The following is a 20,916-nucleotide window of genomic DNA, read 5'->3' as shown; positions in this document are numbered from 1 at the left end:
ACACTGGGGGGGCCAGCAGTGCCGGGGCCACTGTCCCCTAGCCAGGGGTGCAGCAGGCTCCCGGGTTCAGGCCGTGGGCTGCGGGTGGAGGGGGCCCAGAAGGGGAGGGAATGAGGGGTGGGGAGCCCCACAGTGCTCTGCTCCCCCACCCCACAGTGGGACCTGTGACACAGTCACTTCAGACACCCCGTCCCCCCAGCACTCTCAGAGTGACCCCCAGCTTCCACGTTAAATCTGGCTCCACATACAAAAGCTTTATTGAGCATCTGCCGTGCAGAGTGACCCGATGGGGGATCCTGGCACACGGGCCCCAACTGAGGCCGGGGCCACCTTGCCCCCGGGACGCCCCCACCTCCCGAGGAGACCCACTTGTTGAGCACCTGTGACGCCTTGAAGCGGCTGGACCCCCTGCCTTGCTCGTTCCCCCACAGCCTGGGGTCCCTAGCATCAGCCCTCTGGCCACCTCCAAAGGCAGCAGCCCAGGGTCCCTGGGCCAGAGGCGGCTGTGAGGCTTAGCTGGGGGTGGGGGCCTGGGGCTGCTCAGGATTTCTGGATCACCACCTGGAACTTACCTGGAAGAGAAGGGCTGGCATTAGCTTGAGGTTGGCATGTGAGGGGAGAGGCAGGAAGCGCCCCGACAGCTCAGAGCTGTTTGTCTGTTGGGCTGGGCCTCAGTTTCCTCACTGGTCATGGGGGGTGATGCTCCCCACCCACCTGGCCTGCATCTTAGGGCTGTGGGTAACTAGGGGCACAAAGGCCAAGCATCTGGGCCACAGGGAGGGGCCTGGCACGGGCCTCTGTGGTATGCTCAGGTCCTGCCCACTTGGGCCCCAGATGCCCCCATGAGGGGGCCTCGGGACCAGCAGAGGGGAAGACAGCTGGGGGGAGGGGCAATGGAGGGCAGAAGGACACCCCGTCAGGCGGGTTGCAAGTTCTCCTCATCAGAGCTCCAACCAGGGTGACTTCTCTGACATCCCCCTGGGTTCCTGCGCTGGGAAGAATGTTGGAAACCACGAGACTGGCTCGCCCCAGGGAGGCAGGCTGGGGGACACCTGGGGCCGGTGCATGGATGGGCCGCACCAGCTGTGTGGCCTGGGCATGTGATGTGAGCTCTCTGAGCCTCAAATTCGCCCCCTGTCAAGTGGGGCTCGGCAGTCCGGCCCCACCTCCCTGGCACGCGGGAGCCAGGAAGGAAAGCTCTCGAGCCCTGCCACTCCCGTGGGATGGGCGCCATCCCCACCTCCCCGACTCACAGGCAGGCAGGGCTGCCACGGAGGCGGTGACCAGGCTCTTGACGCCCAGGGTGCAGAGGGTGCCACGCAGGAGGCCGCAGGTGAAGGCCAGGAACTGGGGGCGGGGGGCACAGGTCACTGTGGGAAGAGGGAGCCAACACCCAGGACCGGGGCCACGCTGGGCTTTGGGCTTCACGGTGCGGCCAGTCCTCTCCCTGGGCCCTGGGCCTACCCTGGGGTGGGGGCTGGGTAAACAGGGGGAGTGAAATGGCGGGGGGCTCCCAGCACCCCCATACCTTGGGTGCTTCCTCCAGATACTGCAGGCCTGAGGCCATCCGGATGAGGAGGGGGAAACTGTTGTCCTGCAGGACGTAGGTCCCCTGGGCAGAGGAGAAGCCTGTGGGGGTCTGTGCATTTGTAGTGGGGGGCAGGGAAGCCAGGACCCAGCACCCCCGCCCCCCCAACATTGGGCTGAAGTCTGGAAGGACCCCTCTCTCGAGACCACTGTGGCAGGGGCCCATGCTTCAGCGCCGCAGAGGGCCAGGGCTCCCCACGCTGGGCCCGGTGTCCGCCCCCGCCGTGTGCTGGCCCTGCCCCCTGGCCGCACAACTTGCCAGGTGAGAAGCTGCAGGCCCAGCCGTGAAGCGGCCAGTGTGGGGCCGGGCACAGTGTGGGCGTCTAATGGGAACCCGAACCAGGCTGAGACAAGCAGTGTCACGCCGGGACAAGATGCTGCCAGCCACGGGACGCCTTCTGCCGGCTCTGGGGCTCCACCTTGGGAGGCTTGTGGGAATCTGGAAATAGCCTTGGTGCCCCGTTGTAGCCTCCCGGCCCCCCTCAGAGGACTGGACAGAGGCCCCAGGAAGAGCTGTGGCTGCCGAGGGGACAGCCGGTTCCTGCCTCCCAGCTTCTGGCAGGCCCCACGGGCAGGCTGGGCCTGCTGCAACCTCCCTCCGTGGGGGTGGCCCCTCGCGGGCACTCCTGGGTTCCCACCCCTGCTTGTGCTCAGGAAGCCGGGGCCCGGGTGCATGCACACACCTGGTGGTTGGTGCGGAGGCTGTCCATCTGCTTCTGGAACACGGCCATCCACAGGTCTTTGCACAGGAACTTGAGGATGTCCAGCTCCTCCCTGTAGGCCAGCGTCTCCCGGGACAGCCTGGGGGGCAGCGGCAGACACTTGGGCCAGGCTGATGCTGGGGGGTCGCCGGGCCAGGCTTGAGGAGCCCAGGGTGAGGAAGAAGGAGGAAGCCAGGCTGGGTTCCTGCATGAAGCAATGCCACCCTCCTTGCCCAGGCGCGCCCAGGAAGGGACCCAACCTCGGTCCTGCCCATCTTCAGCCAGTGGGGTGGGGGAAGGACAGGAGGGGTGAGCTCTCACCTCTCGCCCAGGGCCTGGCCCACACGGAAGCCCATGCCCTCCAGCACAGACAGGCTCATATTCTGTCCCTGGAAGGCCAAGGAAGAGAGGCTCAGGGGCCCTCGGCCACCTCCAACCGGGAGCCACCTGGTGTAGCAGCTGCAAAGGGGACTTCAGGGCCAACATGCCCATCCCTGTGAGTCGAGGGGCGAGGAGACCCCGGAGGGAGAGCCTTCCTGCTTGGCCAGCCAGGACAGGCTCAGGTCTTTGCAGAGGCAGGCTGGCCCTGCCCCTCTGCCCTGGGACACCTGTCCTCCTCCTGGGCCCTCTGAATCCCCATGCTCCCACCCCATCAGGCCTCAGGACCAGCTCCCCTTTGCTCCTGGAAAAATGGGGGTCTTCCCCAGGCTCAGTTTCAGTCAACTGTCTCCTGATAACACCCCTCACCCTCACTTAGTATAAGCACTTCCAGGGTGTATGTCTAGGAGAAGGTCGGGCACACCTGGGTGGGCAAGCAGAGGGGAGACAGGTGCAGAGCCCGGGGAGGGAGGCAGCTCCGTGGGGGTGGGGGCCCGGCCGACCTTCCGCACACACAGGGCTCCGCACCCAGGAGGACAGGAAGCGGATGCTGAGCAAGTGGCGGTCGGGACTCGAGCGTGCCGCTGCTCTCTGTGAACCTGTGTTGGATTTAACAACCCCATAAAGCAGGCTGCCTTTCACACCGGCGCCTGGGCCTCTGAGCGGGCAGGTAAGCCTGCCACACGCACCATCTGCCGCGGGGCTGTCTCTCAGCCCCAGCAGGTCGGCTCCCAAGCCTGGACAGCCAGGTGGGTTGGTGGCCGGGACGACACCCACAGCTGTCTCGGCCTCAGAGAGGTGGCACAGGCTGGGGCTTGCCTGGCGGGGGGTGCCAGGAGCAGGGAGATCGGAGCAGAGGCCACCCGTGTTTCAGAGCAAGGTGCCCCTGTCCTCTGCCAGGTCACCTGGCACCCAGGCCCCCGCCCGCCATTCCCTGTGCCTCCTGCAGGCCAGGCCTGGGCCTGGGTGACGACACGGCCACCTGTTGGCCAACCCTGGCGGGCTCTGGCTCCGCCCCCGGTGCTCCCCTGGCTTCCTCAGGCACAGGAGGGTCAGCTGCACGGGGAGGGCTCCGGGGGGCTCTGATGACTAAGGACATGCGGGCCATGAGCTTGGTGTGTCAGAGACAGTGAGGGAGACCTGTACCCAGTGGCTGAGTGCAGCGTCCTGAGCCAGACCAGCCCCTGACACCTGCCAGCTGTGGGGCTGGGGCGGTGGCTAACTGCTCTGTGCCTCAGTTTCCCCATGTGTTAACAGCATTATGGCCCAGGGGTCCTATGAGGATTAAAGGAGTTGGTAAACGCAAGCCAAGCACTGAATCGGGCTCAGGCAGTGTTCTCAGCATCAGTCACAGCCCCTGTGGCTGTCAGCCTTGGTCACGGGCCCCCTGGGGGACAGGGGCTGAGGTCCTGGGCTGGGAGAAAGACCCCACGAGGGAGGGGCACTGTTTTGTGGTTGACGGACCTCAGCACCTAGAAGGCTGCCCGGCCCTTGGCCAGCCTTCTTTGCGTGGTGGCTGCCGCTCCTGTGTCACCCACCTAGAGGAGAGCTCCTGGAGGAGGCAGGACGGGGCTCCACTCTGACCCAGGGCATCTGTGTCCCTGAGGACCTCCCAGTGTGACCAGGAGAAGCCAGGGCTCCCTCGTTCATCTCCCTGGGAGCTTCCCTACCCAGCCTGATGGGGTGACAGTGCCCAGGTGATGGCCACCCCCCTGTGTGGGGAACCGGGCAGCACAGAGCAACAGGGCCAGTTCCACCAGGAGGGTGGGGGGATAGGAAGGGGGGTGTTCCAAGCAGAGGGTGTGTGCGAGGGCAAGGAGGCAGGAAAGAGCAGACTGGCTGGAGGGAGAATGCAGCTCAGGCCATGGGGGGGGCACTGGGGAAGGGGAGGGGCCCCCGTGACGCAGGCTAAGGAGGGGATGTTTCCCCCGTGTGGCAAATGCTGCGTGAACGTTCTCAATGCGGGCCACGGCAGGGATGGTGCAGACAGCCCCGCCCCAATGGAGCTGGCCTTCTGGGGCGAGCAAGGAATGATTCCATTACAGTCATGGGCTGCCAGGACGGAGACAAGCCGTGTGGTGACAGGGCTCCGGGAGGGGCCGAGTCTGCGCAGAGTCTGAAGGAAGAGGAGCTAAGCGGGGGAGGGAAGGGACAGCGGCCCCGAGAGGGAACAGCTAGAGAGTCAGCGGGCCCTCAGCCAGGTTGGGAGCTCCGAGAGGAGTGTGGGAAGGTTTCCCTTCAGTGACTTTGCACTGCCTGGGTTTGAGTCCTGGCTTCACCGCTGACTGGATGCGTGACTTTGGGCAAGCTGTGTAATGACCCCGGGCCTCGGTTTTCCCACACGTGAAATGGAGCTGACAGGAGTCGCTACCTCACTGTGGCAGTGTGACCGGCACCCGGCAACAGCTGGAGCCACAGCTGTTGTTACCTCTCACCCCTGCGTACCAGCCCTTGACAGGGGCCAGCTAAAGATCTCCTGAACTGAAAGACTGGGCGTCTGGGGAGATGGACTCATGAGAACAGGGAGGGCAAGGTGGGAAGGGAAGAGGCGAGCACGAGCAGGTGACGGGGAAGAGAGGGTGGAGGAGGAAGGGAGTGGATGCCTCAGCATCTCTGGGCACAGCTGAGTTTACACAACAGCCCAGTGAGAGGAAGCAAGATAAGGCAGCGATGGAGGGGAACCCCCTGGAGAAGGCTGATGGGTGTTGGCACTGATGGCGCGTCCAGCCAGTGCGGCGCTAGGAGGAAGACACAACGGACGGAGGAGGGTCCGGGAGATGAAAAATGGGGCAGCCAAAATCAACATCTGTTAACAAGGGAGCTGAAAACGGACAGATCTCTATGGTAGATCATGCCTTTCAGATCATCAACAGAAAACACGAGGCTGAGAAAAGGAGAGAAAAGTTGTAGGACACTTGAAGAGATCCACTAAGTCTAATATCCATCAGAGTGTCAGAAAGACACGGGCGGAACAAGGCAGGAGAGGAAATACTCAGAGGTGATCAGAGACGACTGTGCTGAGCTAAAGGCAGATTCAGGCTTCAGACTGAGAAGGGTCACAGGGCTCCGAGGAGGATGGATGGAGGACGAGCAAGCCGAACTTGCGCTCCACACACATCCTGAGCACGTGACTCGGAGGAGAGGGCGTCCTGGGCTGAAGCAGGAGGGCGTTGAGTGGGGGCTGTGATTGTGCCCTGTCCCTGGTTATCTGTGAAGTCCACCCCCACTCACGGGACCACTCCGTGCAGCCCAGGGCGGGGCGCAGGGAAGCAGCAGCCCTGGTTCCTGCCTGAAGCACAGGGAGAGGGGACGAGTTCTCGGCTTCCCCAAGGGGAGCGGCCTCAGAAGACCCAAAAGTAGAGGGAGACAACACGGGATTGAGGATGAGTGAGGGGGCAGCCAGCCTGCCTATCCCTGTCACCCTGGACTCTCCCCCCTCATCCGCCCAGGGGTCCCGCCTTCTCCCCTGACACTCCTTCCAGAGCCCGCCCGTCCTCCCCCCTCCTCCACCCCTCCACTGGGCCTGCCCTCGCCTCGGCTCTGGGCTCCTGCAGCAGGAGGGCCCACCCCAACCCCATCCAGTCTCATTCATGTGGCCAGGGAGGTCCTTCTAAAGTCTGAGCCCCACACACCTCAGTTTAAGCCTTCCATGGCTCCCCACCCTCAGGACAGAGCCCCAGTTCCAGGGCCGGCCCATGAAGACCCTGCCGCGGGCCCCCTCCAGGGCTCTGTCCCCGCTGTCCACTCTACCAGGAACCCGTGGCTTTCCCCGACTCGTGCCTGCCCGAGGACAAGGACTGTGTCTGACAGCCACTCCACCACCGCAGGCCTCCTGAGAGAAGGGCCGGCGTGGGCACTCCTGGGCCTTGGTGGACGAAAGCCCAGCCAGCAAGGCTGTTCCCGGGCCCCCTGCAGGCTCACAGTGGGGGGCAGAGCGACCAGCTCCTTTCCCACAAGCTCCCCTTGTCTTCCCAGCTTCTGAAGTGGAGAAACCACAGCCGCCTCCTCCCGGAGCTTTTACTGCTTTGATAACAAAGGTCAAAGGCTCGTCTGACCAGTCTGCCATTCAAGCGCTAACCGTCCAGGAGCATCCATCCAACAGCCACAGATAAGCAGCGAACTGAACCAGGCAGGGTACGGAGCTCGCCAGAGCCAGCACGGAATGACGACCATGGCTCCTGGGCGCCCGTGCCGTGGACACAGAGATGGACCAGCCAGCGTCCCTGTCCTCGAGAAGCTCTGGGGCTGGTGGAAGGGGCACACCCGGTGCCACAGACAAGCTCTGGAGCCAGAGGCCCGAGTCCTGATTCTGCCTCTGTGTGGCCCGGGGAAAGCCCGCCCTCTCTGTTGCCTCAGTCCCTCCTCTGTAAAATGGGACAGCAATATTTACATCGTGGGGCTGTTCTGAGGACTAAATCAGATGAGATACTGTGCTGGGGATACAATACGTTCCCAAGAAACAGGAGGCCTGCGTTTGCGTCAGACAGGACACTTGGACCAGAGAGAAGGAAGAGAAAATGGAGGAGGGGCCAGGAGCAGACAAGAAAGGACTGAGACAACGAAGCCATTTCCCACAACAGGCCCCTGAAAAATGGGGCTCCCCAGCCCCGAGGAGTGTGAGGGAACTGCCACGGTCCCCTCGCCTGGCTGCACCCGGAACCCCCTCCTTGAGGCCGGACTTCCCGGCCCTGTTCCGTTGGCATCTCTGGCCCCCAGCCTCGGATTCCGGTGGCAGCCGAGCAGAGCCACCGGCCGAGTCACAGTCCAGTTCATGTGCGCCAAAAGCCCTGGGCGAGCACGCCGAGCAACCCGGTGTTTCCCACACTTGCTTGACCACAGAATCCCATTAAAATGGTCCCGGAGAGTGTCAGGGAAGACACGCTGTGGGAGACGCAGGCGATTTACAGGAGAGCCTTCAGAAGCGGGAGGCCTGTTCCCTTCCTGACCCTGCCACTTGAGAGCAAGCACTCCATCATCAAAGCCTCAGCTTCTGCATCAACAAAGTGGGGCGGACCTGCCCACCTCTGTGGTTTGTGAGAAGGATCTAATGAAATCAGGAGTGGGAAGCCCGTGAGAGCACGTGGCAAGGACTTATATGTGGTAAGTGCTATCATTGGTCACAGTACTAAATGAACGCCAGTCCCCACCGCCACCCTCCACAGCAGGGGAGCTGCATCCACTTCAACAAATGCACACCAAGGGCCTACTGTGTGCAGAGGACCTACTATGTGGTGATCAACACAGACCCAGTCCCGGCTCACACAGTGCGCAGTCTGGCAGGGGAGACGGATCTGAATCAAAGGATCGTTCAGATACGTACTTATGGAGTGTGACAAGGGCTACCAATGAGAAGCTGGGGAGGGGGGCTGAGGGCATGTACAAGGACACCCGACTTCCACTGGGGGCTCAGGGAAGGCTTTCCTGAGAAGGAAGGGCAATCGAGCCAAGATCCGAAGGATGAACAGGTGTGAACGCCGTGAAGAGGTGACGGGTGAGATGAGCTGGGGGATGAGGGAGGAGGGGCCGGGGCCAAGGCAGGGGAGGGGAGAGATGGGAGACATACTTAGACAGCAGGACAGGCAGGGCCTGGTTGAGGGCTGGAGCGGGGAGAGAAAACGCAGATGTTGGGGACTCCTGGGTTTCTAGGAGTGCCTCGCCATGCTTTAGCTTTCTCCCAGCATCTTCCCGAGGTACCTTCCACTTTACTCGTTTGTCTTAGTTGTCTGTCTCTCCACTACCACATGAGCTCCAGAAGGGCAAGGATTTCTGTGCACTTCCTCGAGTAAAGCCCAGAGCCTAGAGCAGGGCCTGGCGCCTTGCAGCTTTTAGTGACAGTTTGTTGAGTGAATGAACTCGGAAAAACTATCTCGAGATGATAATAAGCAACACTCTCCTTAGGGTTGAAATTGGGAAGAAAACCAAAGCCAATAAAATGTCCTGCATAAGGATGATGATGTAAGAACAATGAAACAGGTGACAACAGCTCCTGTTTATTGCGTACCTCCTCCCTCCCTCCTTTCTTCTCGGTAACTGATTTTATAACAAGAGTTCCCCGGGTTTGAGGGACGATTACGTGCCAGACGTCGCCTGAAGTGCTTTAAAGTCTGAGCTCATTTGTTCTTCATAAGGACCGGCTTCCAAAATGCCAAGCATGCCCTACCTCAGGGCTTTGCACCTGCTGTTCCCTCTTTCTGGAATGCTCTCCACCCCCTCCCCCCCCCCCCCCCCCCCCCCTCCCCCCCCCCCCCCCCCCGCCCTCCCTCCCCCCCCCCCCCCCCCCGCCCTTTATCCACAGGCTTGCTTCCTCCATTCTCTTCCGCAGAAAGGCTTTCCTCCACCATCCCCCACTCCATCCCTTTTCTTTTCCTGACTCTACTGAAGTTTTCTTTCTAGAACTTCTCACTAGCCGGTGGCATAGGATGTTATTTGTTTGTCTGACTCCCCTACGACCCTTACGAAAACGTAAGCTTCGCGAGGTGAGGGAAACTGCCTGGAATACACGCGACGCTCATTAAGCTTGTTGAACGAATACATGTCTCACTATGAGTCTGAGGTGCTGTTACGATCCCATTTGACAAAGAAGGAAACTGAGGCACACAGAGATTGAGTCACTGGCTCTTATACTAAGTGGCGCGGGCGGGATTCAACCCAGACAGTTAAGTCCTCAGTAGACATCCAGTAAGAGTAATGACTGTCATTACTACCCGCCTACCCGGGGCCAGGCCTGGTGCTAAGGGCTTTCGCAGAGCTGTCTCGCGCGAGCCCAGCCCCGCGGCGACCCCGCTTCACAGAGGACGAGCCAGCTCCCGTGGTCGCCCAGCAAGGCAGGGCCGGGGTTCCGCGCTACCCGGGGCCTCGACCCGGCCTTCGCGCCGCGGCCCGCGCCTCCTCCCCCGGGGCCCCGGCGCTCACCCCGGGGCCGGGGTCGGGATCATGCGCCCACAGTTCCGCCACCATCTCCGTGTGCAGAAACTCGAACAGCACCGCGTCCGCCATGCGCCGGCCTCCCGCGCCTAACGAGCGCCCGGCGCTTCGCGCTCTCATTGGCCCGGGTGGGCAAGCCCCGCCTCCTGCGTCTAGGCGCGACCCCGCCTACTCCTGCTTCCATTGGTGTTTCAGACTAGCCCCGCCTCCCTCCTCCTGGCTCACGCGGGGCGCGCGTGAACCTGGGAGACCAGGGGGAGGGTCTACGTCGTTCATTGGCCACACGTGACGGTATCCCCGCCCTTCCCTCCGTCTCTTCCCTGTTTCCGGGTCCTCAAGCATTTCCATTGGCCGAGGCACCGGTTACCCGTGACACAGCTCGTTTTTCAAAATTCCTATTTGTCCGCTCGCCTCGCGTACAACCCGGAAGCGCCAGCCCAACTGCTTTCCTATTGGCCCTGCCTACATTCACGTGACTTCAGACAGGCCCTCAAAGCCGGTCCTGAGGACTTGCTTCCTGGTTGATAGCCAAGCGGCCCACGTGATTGGCCGCCACCGCCCGCTCCCCCTGCTCCCCTATTGGTTGGGGCTGCCTCTCTCCATCTCCCTCGGTGAAGACGCCGCGCTTCGGCTGGGTAGCTGATCCCGCAGGTTCGGAGCTTCGGTGACCCGGTACGGCCTTGCGGGATGGCGCTTTCCCCACGCCCCCACTAATGCACCCTCCCCAGAGTGCAGCCGGACTGTCACCCTTTCTGTGACCCTGGCACTGGTCCCTTGAGCAGCCAGGGAGCCCGTGTGCTTCCGCATCTGACACCAGCTTGGAGGACAGTGTTGTAGGAGGCAGCATCGGAAAGAGCTCAGTTTGGGTGTCTGGGAGGTCGGGCCTCAGAACCTTAACCGAGCTGGTCCTCAGTTTCCCCATCCGTACAAGGAAGAGGCTGGGGTCCGGGAGCCCCCACCATCACAGGCAGGGATGAGGAGCCCTGTATTACCTAGGAGGAAACTGAGGCCCAGGCAAGGGAAGCAGACGGCCCCAAATCGCTGACAGTCAGTGGAGGGGCTGGGAACCCACCCCCTGCGCCGTTTACCCACCGCCGCGCGCCCGCCCCTCATGCCGTCCCTCCGCTCCTCTCCCCCTTAGCTCGGCGCATGGCGTCCCAGGGTCGTCGGCGGAGGCCGCCGCGGAGGCCCGAGACGGTGGTGCCGGGGGAGGCGGCCGAGACGGACTCGGAGCTCTCCGCGTCCTCATCGGAGGAGGAGGAGCTGTACCTGGGCCCCTCGGGCCCGACGCGCGGCCGCCCCACGGGGCTGCGGGTGGCCGGGGAGGCCGCGGAGACCGACTCGGAGCCGGAGCCGGAGCCGACGGCCGCGCCGAGGGACCTGCCTCCGCTGGTGGTGCAGCGGGACACGGCGGGGGAGGCCTGGGCCGCGGAGGAGGTCCCGGCGCCCGCCCCCGCGCGCTCGCTGCTGCAGCTCCGGCTGGCCGAGAGCCAGGCGCGGCTGGACCACGACGTGGCGGCCGCCGTGAGCGGCGTGTACCGCCGCGCGGGCCGCGACGTGGCCGCCCTGGCCGGCAGGCTGGCGGCCGCCCAGGCGGCGGGGTTGGCGGCGGCCCACAGCGTGCGCCTGGCGCGAGGGGACCTCTGCGCGCTGGCCGAGCGCCTGGACATCGTGGCCGGCTGCCGCCTGCTGCCCGACATCCGCGGCGTGCCGGGGACCGAGCCGGAGCAAGACCCGGGACCGCGGGCCTAGCCGTGACCCACTGCACCGCTGGACTCTGCGCCCTGGGGATAGGCCTTGCGGCCTAGGACCTGGCTTCGTACCCTGTGAAGCCCCCTCGCATCTCCCTGTCACTCTCAGGACTAACCCCGCCCCCTGTATAATACTGTGTGTCAGGTGGATAATGGGTTCATCTTCTGGCGTGTAGCCCAGCCCTCCCCTGCCCCTTGCATCTGTTCCTTCCTCTGGTCCTGGCCCTGCTCCCTGGTTCCGAGCCTGTCTCTAAGGCTTGGCTCCAGCCCCTGGCTAACTAGCCGCTCCTTGATGTGTCTCCATCCTGGGGCTCCGTGCTCCACCTTTTCCTTGCTCTCTGCCTGTCTGAGTTTGCCTTCTTCCCACAGGAATCCCAGAATCACAGCAGATTCTCTGGCATCTTCCTTCACTCCCTTGGCTCTGCCTCCCATGCTAGCTCCACTTCTGGAATTTTGTCCCGCTGGGCTGGGCCCTTTTTCTGCTCACCTGGCTTGGCTCTGTTTCCCTCTCCTCGTTCTAGTTCTTGCTCTGCCGTCTCCTGGCTCCTCCTCAGACTTAGCTCCAATCCCTCGGCCTGATCTTGTATCCTGGATCCAGCTGTCCCCCTAGGATTGGTTTTGCTTCTTTTTGCTTTTCGCATCCTGCTTGGACTACCTACCTGATCCTGGGCTCCAAAGGCCCCCTGTGGTTTCCTTCCTCAGGCCCAAGATGAGGCCCCCTACCGACCCAAAGGGGTGGTCCTCCTGACTCTCCAGGCCAGGGTGGCGCCTTCTGCCCAAGCTCCAGATACAAGCTGGGCCTCTTCCTGACTCTCCAGGACCAGGGTGGCACGCTTCAGGCACTCAGGGCCCAGTACAGCCCTGCCCTGGTACTTTGGACGCCAGATGACAGCCCTTTGCAGATAAGGATCACATGCCTGGTCCGTGCATGCTAAACCCCTGGATCTGTCGGCCCCTGCATGCTAAAAGGACTTGGATTTCTGAATTGTGTCAGTGTCGGGGCTTAGCTCCCTCTTTCTGCCCCTTCCCTTCTGCTCCCTCTTCTGGTCCCATTCACATTTCCTCCCCACCCCCAACTCTGTTATCCCAGGCGGAAGCTGAGATCTGAGCCCCCAGGATGGAGATGTGGGGAAAAGCACTTTATAGCGGACTCATTAAAACTCAAAACAATTACTGATGTGCTCAACTCCTCTTGAATCCCCACCTAAGCTGGGGGTGGGTCGGTTGGTGATTTCGAGAATGCGGTCCCACGAGAGGGCCCTAAGCTTTCTGCCCTGGCTTTGCATTTATTTGTATTTCATTCATTGGACACACATTCACTGGCCTGTTTTGTGCCTGTCCTGTGCTGGGCACTGGGGGGGGCAACAGCCCGTCCGGGCCCTCACAGAGCCGACAGTCCACTGGGGGAGACAGACATTAATAAAATATTCTGGTAAATAAATGGATAGTTTTAATAATTATAACTTAACTATAATTTTTCTGGCACCATGGTTAGCGCCATGGGGGGGACGGGGCTGAGTCAGATAGCTTCCCTGGGGAGGTGATGAGTGAGTTTGAGCCGAGCCTAAAGGTATAAATAGGTGAAACCAGAGTGCGGTGGAGAAGAGTTACAGGCAGGGGAACAGCATATGCAAAGGTCCTGAGTCAGAAGGGAGCACAGCCTATTTAAGTGACAGGAGAAGGTGACACCTTCTGTTCTCCACCTGGAGTGGAGAGAGCAGTGGAGATGGGGCAGTGGGGTGTTGTGGGGGGAGGTGAGTGTGGGACCAGCAGGGGCCAGACGAAGCTGGGCTTTTAAACCAGGTGAAGATTCTTGGCCTTTATTGGACAGTGAGCAGAGAATGATGTCATTAGATGTGTGTTTTTAAAAGGACACTGAGGCTGGTGCTTCTGCAGTGTGGTTTGCCTCTGAAAAAATACCCAGAAATGCTGGTTTAAAAATGAAGGAACATCCTTTTAAATGTACAACTGAGCTCAGACTAGAACCTGGAAAATCTGGGCCCCAAGCAGAGGTAGCTTCAAGCCGCAGATGCCCTGACAGGAGTTGTCAATGCCAGAGATGCAAGGCGTTAGATTTTAACAGCTTCCAGACCTGGGGCCGGGGTGTCTGGAGAGAAGCAGAGGCCCCTGCATAGAACTTGGTCCCTTGAAGAGCAACACCTTCAATGAAAGAATGTGCTAGAAAAAAACCTGATTGGAACCATCGAGGCGCGCCTAGGAAACTTGTCCGTCTCGATTTGGGCTCTGGGTGGAGGAAATGTTTCCCCAGGGAATTCATGACCACAGACCTGCCTTCAGGCCAACTGGGGCTTGAATTGACCCCTGTGGAGTGCTCCAGGAAACCCCACACATAGAAATGAGCTGCAAGTTGGCTCTGGCCAAAGCCGGGAAGCCACTCTCAGCTGGCTTCGTGCAGAGTTACAGCAGATTAAGATCAACCAAGTTTAAGCTCACAATCGAAAACTGCAAAGCACACCAGAAGACCAAACGATGAACTAGCATGGGCTACTAGTTCCCTCCCCTCGATTTAACCTTGGAGAAACCAGAAGAAAGAAAGAATCCTGAGGAATAATGTAAAATGTTGAGAAATCCCCAGGACAAAGACGTGATCTGGCATAGGGTTCTGATTCCTCTCTTTGTAACAAATGACCCGAAACCTAGTGGCTTGAAACAACGGTATTATCATGCCCACAGATTGTGTGGGTCAGGAATTCCTGCAAGTCTCAGCTGGGAGATTCTTTGGCTCTTTGTAGTAATGACTGAGGTCACTCAGGTATTCAGCTGGCAATGGGTTGGCATCAAGGGGTCCACATGACTTCACTCTGGTGGCTGGGCCAGGATGACTCAAAGACTTGGACTGCTGACTGGAGTGTCTATATGTGGCTTCCTCGTATGGCTTGGGCTTCCTCCTAGCATGGCAGCCACAAAGTAGTCAGACTGCTTACGCGGCAGCTCAGGGCTCTGACCTGAGTGTTTCAGTGGACAGAGCAGAAGTACTTAGGAGTCAATCAGCATTGCTTCCTCTGTGTTCTCTTGGCTATTAGCAAGTCACCAAGTCCAGCCAAGATTCAAGGGGTGGGTGGGTAGACATAGACCCCAGATAGATGGGAGGGTCAGAATGTGTGGATAGACTTGGAAATCACTGCAGGTAGGTTGGGGAGTGGACAGTGGAAAAGCCTTGGATTTTTCTAGTTCCTCACTTTCATGTTGCCCTGGGCATATGATCCCCTGAGACATAAGCAGCCACGCAGACCCCCGGAGAGAGGGTGGGAGTCAGGTCAGGGGTGCTCCAGATTCCTATTTTATTGAATGGGTTGTAATATGTTACTCTCGTTATCTTGATGCTCAAATTATCTCCAATTTGGCCAGTAGCGTCCCATTCAAACCAGCTTCTGTGTCCTCCTGGCATTTCTCCACCATTCTTTGAAGACTTTCTTGCTCTCCAGGTCAAGATGATCCAGGCTCATCTCATATTTTCTGGGCCTCAGCCTTGGAATCGGCCATCTCTGTAAGGATCTCTGGTTCCTTTTAGTGGGAAAATGGTATTTAGAAGCCAAGGTGTGGGTGCTGGGTGTGCTCATCACTATTGAGGTGTTGCCGCTCCCAGGAGCTCTCAGTGCACAGACCTAAAGGGAAAACAAAAACCAATAAAATATGTACCTGATCCCCACACCACGCACACATTTTTAAGTAGACTTGATACGTAGAGCAGTTGTAGGTTCACAGCCAAAGTGAGCGGAACGTGCAGAGAATTCTCGTATGGCCCCTGCACCCTGACACACAGCCTCCCCCACTATCAGCATCCCCCACCAGAGCGGTATATTCACTACAACTGAGGAACCTACAGTGACATCGTTATCACCCAAAGTCCATAGTTTACATTAGGGTTCACTCTTGTAACTTCTGTGGGTCTGGAAAAATCGATAACGATACATCTCCACCATTTTGATATCCTGCAGAATAGTTCCACTCTTCACCCTAAAAGTCCTCTGCTCTGCCCTTCACTCCCCCCTTCCCCTAGTCCCTGACAGCCCCTCATCTTCTTCCTGTCTCCGCAGTTTGGCCTTTTCCAGAATGTCGTATAGTTGGGACCATACAGTAGGCAACCTCTTCACATTGGCCTCTTTCACTTAATAAGATGTGTTTAAGGTTCCTCAGTCTTTTCGTGGCTTGATACCTCATTGGTTCTTTAGCACCGAATAACACCCCATTGTCTGGAAATGCTGGGTTATTTATCCACCTCTGGGGGGGGGGGAGCGTCTTGGCTGCCTCCAAGTTTTGGTAATTAGGAAGAAAGCTGCTGTAGGCATTTCCGTGCAGGTTTTTTGTGTGGACGTAAACGTGCTTTGTATTTCTTTCTATTGCCCTCCAACATCACAGGTTCATTCTAGTTTCTTCAAAAGGGCCTCCTAGAGGGCAAAATCCTACAAGTTTTGAAAGCACGGATGACAATGCAACCGCACCCACGCTCGGGAAGCTGGAAAGCGCCGAGATGAGCGGTGGAGATGGCAGCAATCCTGAGAAAAGTGGGTCACAACTCGGAAGCCAGGAGAGCCGGGAACCAACCAATTTTAAGCAGCAAAATTCCCCTAAACTTTAGGAGTTGTTTGAAACAGCGACAGCGGAAGCAGAGAAGGCAAAAATCCAGAAGGGTCGATTGAAAGTCCGATTTCCTATAGCCCTTCCTCACGGCCAGTGAGGCAGCCACTCCTCCCGTGTTCTGGAAAAAACCTGGGGAGTCCTCTGGAGGGGATAAGAGAGCGGTTATTGGCCTGGGATGGGCAGGCCGGTCTATTCTGAAAACAGGAGATGAGAGGATGGCTGAAGGTCGGGGACATCTCAAGCCCTCTTTGTCTGCCTGACCTACAACTGAAAAATAAGGACACGAAAACATACGCTTCCTGTGTAGAGCGATGGAGGAACACGCTTAAATAACCAGAAGAGTTGGCCGTCGCCCTGCATGCAGCTGTGCCGCCTCACAGGCACCCCCACCCTGCTCCAGCTCCGTGGACAGCACCCACCCCCTCTGCACGGCCATCGCGGTGTCACCAATGCGCTTTCTTTCTGCCAATCTGATAGGTGAAGAATGGTATCAGGGCGGTTTGAAATGGTGGGAGGCGAAGCAATAACCACCACGAGACGCCACTTCACGCCTATCAGATTGGCAACGTTTTAAAAGTCTAACAGCAGTCATGTTTGATGTGCAGGTGGAACAAGAGAACGTTCGCATCCTGTGGGTGAGAATGTACCTAGACATGACTGCTGGGAGAGGCAACCTGGCCCTGCCTGGGGTGGCTGAAGGGGTGCCCACCCCACGACCTTAGAAACACTGGTGATGAAATGCCCGTTAGCAGCAGAATGACGATACACAGTTTGGTATATTGATAGACTGAAGTGCTCTACAGCCGTGGAAATGAATTGGCTAAAGGTGCCAGCATAAATGGGGATCAATCCCCACATCAGGAAGTCAAAAGATGACAGCCAGTGGGGCTGACCTGGTGGCGTAGTGGTTAAGTTTGTGCGCTCGGGTTTGGCGGCCCAGAGTTTGCAGGTTTGGATCTCAGGCGCACACCTAGCACCACTCATCAAACCACACTGGCAGTGTCCCACATACAAAATAGAGGAAGATTGTCATAGATGTTAGCTCGGGGCCAATCTTCCTCAGCAAAAAAAAAGAAAGAAAGAAAAAAAGGTGACATCCAGTTCCAGAAGACTACATTCGGGCTGTTATCCCTCATCTAAAGTTAAGTAACAAGCAAATGATCAGTCTGGATTGTTGGGTTTGTAAGCACGTGCCCTGTAAATTAAATAGAAAGCAGGAGCAATGAAATGCTCCCAAACCTGGATATTGGCTGCTTCTGGTGGGCAAGTGAGAAGGGTGTGATGAGGGAGGAATAATTAGCAGATTTCATCTAAACTGATGACATTTGACTCTTGAACTGGGTGGTCAAGACCGGGATGTTCATTGTATAGTTCCTTGTGGCGTTTGCATGTCTTAAATATTTTACAGTGCAAATAAGAAATGAGGGTAGAGTTCCCGGGCAGAGGGAGCAGCGGGGCAAAGGTCCTGAGGCTGGAGGCAGCTCACAGGAGGCTGGGATGCAGGGGGTGATGTGTAGCCAAGCATTCAGCAGGGGCCGGACCAGCCACGGGGCGCCCGTAAGATTTCTCTTCCTTTTTCCTGAGAAGAGTGGGGAGTCGTGGAAAGAGTTTAAGCGGTAAGTGACATGAGCAGATTTGCCAAAATGATCGTTTTGGCTCCTGAGTGAAGAGCAGATGGGATGGGAGGAAGAGTGGGGTCGGTAAGCCCAGTTAGGAGGATGGCGCCATGATCCGGCTGAGGCAGAACGGTGGCTTGGACCACCTTCCAAAGTCGCCAGGAGAAGCCGTATGGAGACAAATGGATGGAGCTCAGCCCCGTCCAGGAAGTAAAGTCAATAGACCGGCTGATGAGTGAGGGAGGGGAGGCGGTAAGTCAAGGATGACTCGGCTTTCTGGCTTGGGCCCCCGAGTGGATGGAGGTCTGCATGGTTTCCTGTTGTCGCTGTAACAAATTATGGCAAACTTGGTCACTTCACCCAGATTTATTATCTTACAGTTCTGGATAAAATCAGGGTCTCAACAGGGCTGCAGTCCTTCTACAGTCTCTAGGCAAGAATCCATTTCTTTGCCTCCTCCAGCTGCAGGGGGCTGCCTGCCTTCCTCGACTCATGGCCCCTTCCTCCATCTCCAAAGCCCGCAGCACCTTTCCATTCCTCCCGGCCTCGCTGAGGCGGTCACATCGCCTTCTCCCTTCTGTCAAATCACCCTCTGCCTCCCTCTCAGAAGGACTCATGTGATTACATTTGGAGCCCCTCTGGATAATCCAGGACAATCCCCATCTCAAGATCCCTAATGTTATCTGAGCTGGCCCCGCCTCTCTGCTCTTTCTGGCTCTGACAAAGTGCTTGCCCAGTCCTGGCCGTAGGGGAGAATGCATGCTGGCTGAGGCCAGCTCAGTTCGTGCTCCCTGAGGTGCTGGAGCTCAGTGGCTAACAGCACGGCCTCTGCAGCCGGCCTGCATGGGTTTGTGTCTGAGCTTTGCCACCTCAGAGCTGTGTGACTTTGAAAAAGTTACTTAACTTCCCTGTGCATTAATTTCCTTATCTATTGTTGTGGACTGACTCGTGTTTTCTCAAAATGCATGCATTGAAGCCCTAGCCCCCAGTAGCTCAGAATGTGACTGTACTTGGAGACAGGCCCTTTAAAGAGAGGATGAAGTTAAAATGAGGCCATTATGGTGGGCCCTGACCCTATCCGACTGGTCCTCATAAGAAGAGGAAATTGGACACCCAGAGAGACGCCGGGGGTTCGTGCCCAGAGGGAAGACCACATAAGGACGCAGCAAGAAGGCAGCCGTCTGCAAGCCAAGCAGAGAGGCCTCGAGGAAGCCAAACCTGTGACACCTCAATATTGGACATCGAGCCTCCGGGACCACGAGGAATAAATTTCTATGTTTACGTCTCCCAGGCTGTGGCATCTTGTTCTGGTGGCCCGAGCAAACTAAGACATCTATTAAAGTCAGGATAAGAATGTTCTCCAGCCCCTGGGGTGGTTATTAACGTGTCAAGGGCTTAGCGTGCGCATAGGGCTGCCAATCATTTTATTCAGCACGCTGGGTGTGGGGAACACAGCGGACAAGCAGGCTGTTTGGGTTAATCTGCGCGACAAACACCCTGCAACTTCGTGCCTCAAAACCACAGCGCTCGCTTATTAACTGTCCTGGGCTTATTGGGCTGGGCAGTTCTGCACCGTGTGGTGACAGCCGGGGCTGCGGTCATCCAGATGCTTGACTAAACGGCCCCAACGGCTCACTCGCGTGGCCGTTGGCTGGGAGCTCAGCTGGGGCCGTCAGCCAGGGCATCTCCGTCTCCTCCATGTGGCAACTGGGTTGTAAGGGGGGGCATTCCCAGTGCATGGAAAGCAGACACTGCAGGTATTTTTTCTTTTCTTTTCTTTTCTTTTCTATTTTTTTGTTGAGCTAACATCTGCCACCAATCCTTCACTTTTCTGCTGAGGAAGATTGGCCCTGAGCGCACATCCATGCCCATCCTCCTCTATTTTATATGTGGAACACCTGCCACAGCACGGCTTGATGAGTGGTGCTAGGTCTGTGCCCAGGATCCCAACCAACGAACTCCAGGCCTCCGAAGCAGAGGGAGCCGACTTAACCGCTTGGCCCCCGGGGCCGGCCCCGCTCTTAAGCTTTTTCACAGAAAGTGGGGCTCAAGCCATGTGGGGGCGCTACCGCCATCCTGTGTAGGTAGCCGGGCTTCCGGGAGCCTCTCCCAAGTGCCCCACAGCTTAATATTTTTCTCTCCCCTTCCACATGCTCAAAGTGCCTTTTAGGTGAAGAAAACCAGCCGTATTTCCCTAGGCTGTTTCTTTTTTTTAAAAGAACTTTTTTCATTTTGAAATTATTTTAGACTTCCAGAAAAGTTGCAAAAATTGTACCGGGGTACCCATATAACCCTTCACTCAGGGCCCCTTAACGTTAGCATCTTACACAACGATAGTACGATTATCAAAGGCAAGAAACTGACGTTGGTACGATAGCATTAACTAAACTACAGGCCCGATTTGAATTGCAGCAGTTTTTCCATTAATGTCCTTTTTCTGTTCCAGAAGCCAATCCAGGATCTAACACGGCTTTTAGTTGTTCTTTCTTCTTAGTCTCCCACAATTGGTGATATCTCCTCAGGCTTTCCTTACCTTTCGTGGCCTTGGCACTTTTAAAGAATATCGATCAGGGGGCCGGCCCCGTGGCTGAGTGGTTAATTTCGTGAGCTCCACTTCAGCAGCCCAGGGTTCACAGGTTCGGATCCTGGGTGCAGACCTAGCCCTGCTCATCAGGCCATGCTGAGGCGGCGTCCCACACAGCAGAACTAGAAGGACTTACAACTAGGATATACAACTATGCACTGGGACTTTGGGGAGGAAAAAAAAAAAGAGGAAAATTGGCAACACATATTAGCACAGAGCCAATCTTCCTCACCAAAAAAAAAAAAAAAAAAGAATATCAGTCAGTTATTATGTGGAATATGCCTCAATTTGGGTTTGTCTGATGATTCCTCGTGATTAGATTGACACTGTGCATTTTTGCGAAGAATACCACGGAAGCGATGTTTTGTGCCTCAGTGCATTATAGCTAGGGTGCATAACGTTGCTGTTATAGGTGATATTCACCTTGCTCACTGGTTAGGGTGGTGTCTGCTGGGTTTCTTCAGTGTGAGGTTACTATTTTTCCCATTGTAATCAATAAATCCCTTGTGGGAGACACTTTGAGACTATACAAATATGCTGTTTCTCCCCAAACTTTTGCCCACTAATTTTAGCATCTGTCAGTAGCTCTTGCCTGCAACAATTAATACTGCACATGTTGGATCAAGCAATCTTTTAAATCATTTTTTTAAAGATTTTATTTTTCCTTTTTCTCCCTAAAGCCGCCCTGTACATAGTTGTGTATTTTCAGTTGTGAGTCTTTCTAGTTGTGGCATGTGGGACGCCACCTCAGCGTGGCCTGATGAGTGGTGCCA

The 20,916-nt window shown here is 57.5% G+C and overlaps 2 protein-coding genes across 21 annotated transcripts; one reads left to right on the top strand and one right to left on the bottom strand.

Annotated features, from left to right (window-relative positions):
* Positions 1–243: 243 nt before the first annotated feature.
* On the bottom strand, positions 244–9,697 carry TRAPPC6A (trafficking protein particle complex subunit 6A). Of its 20 annotated transcripts, none has more exons than XM_046684312.1 (7): positions 9,579–9,697; positions 3,091–3,265; positions 2,610–2,677; positions 2,271–2,493; positions 1,529–1,629; positions 1,254–1,370; positions 244–572 (listed from the first exon to the last, which is right to left on the bottom strand). In XM_046684312.1, the coding sequence occupies exons 1-7, from the start codon at positions 9,599–9,601 to the stop codon at positions 569–571; spliced, it is 711 nt and encodes a 236-aa protein (XP_046540268.1). In that variant the 5' UTR covers positions 9,602–9,697; the 3' UTR covers positions 244–568. The 20 variants fall into 20 exon arrangements, with proteins under 20 accessions (XP_046540268.1, XP_046540266.1, XP_046540265.1 ...); XM_046684310.1 differs by having other exon boundaries at positions 1,254–1,347; XM_046684309.1 differs by having other exon boundaries at positions 1,529–1,612.
* A 450-nt stretch (positions 9,698–10,147) lies between these two features.
* On the top strand, positions 10,148–12,777 carry BLOC1S3 (biogenesis of lysosomal organelles complex 1 subunit 3). The gene is made up of 2 exons (XM_046682491.1): positions 10,148–10,262; positions 10,732–12,777. The coding sequence occupies exon 2, from the start codon at positions 10,740–10,742 to the stop codon at positions 11,340–11,342; it is 603 nt and encodes a 200-aa protein (XP_046538447.1). The 5' UTR covers positions 10,148–10,262; positions 10,732–10,739; the 3' UTR covers positions 11,343–12,777.
* The last annotated feature ends 8,139 nt before the right edge of the window (positions 12,778–20,916 follow it).

This window comes from Equus quagga, chromosome 13, assembly GCF_021613505.1.
Source record: "Equus quagga isolate Etosha38 chromosome 13, UCLA_HA_Equagga_1.0, whole genome shotgun sequence".
Classification (NCBI taxonomy): domain Eukaryota; kingdom Metazoa; phylum Chordata; class Mammalia; order Perissodactyla; family Equidae; genus Equus; species Equus quagga.
This window is presented reverse-complemented; position numbering and strand designations above follow the sequence as displayed.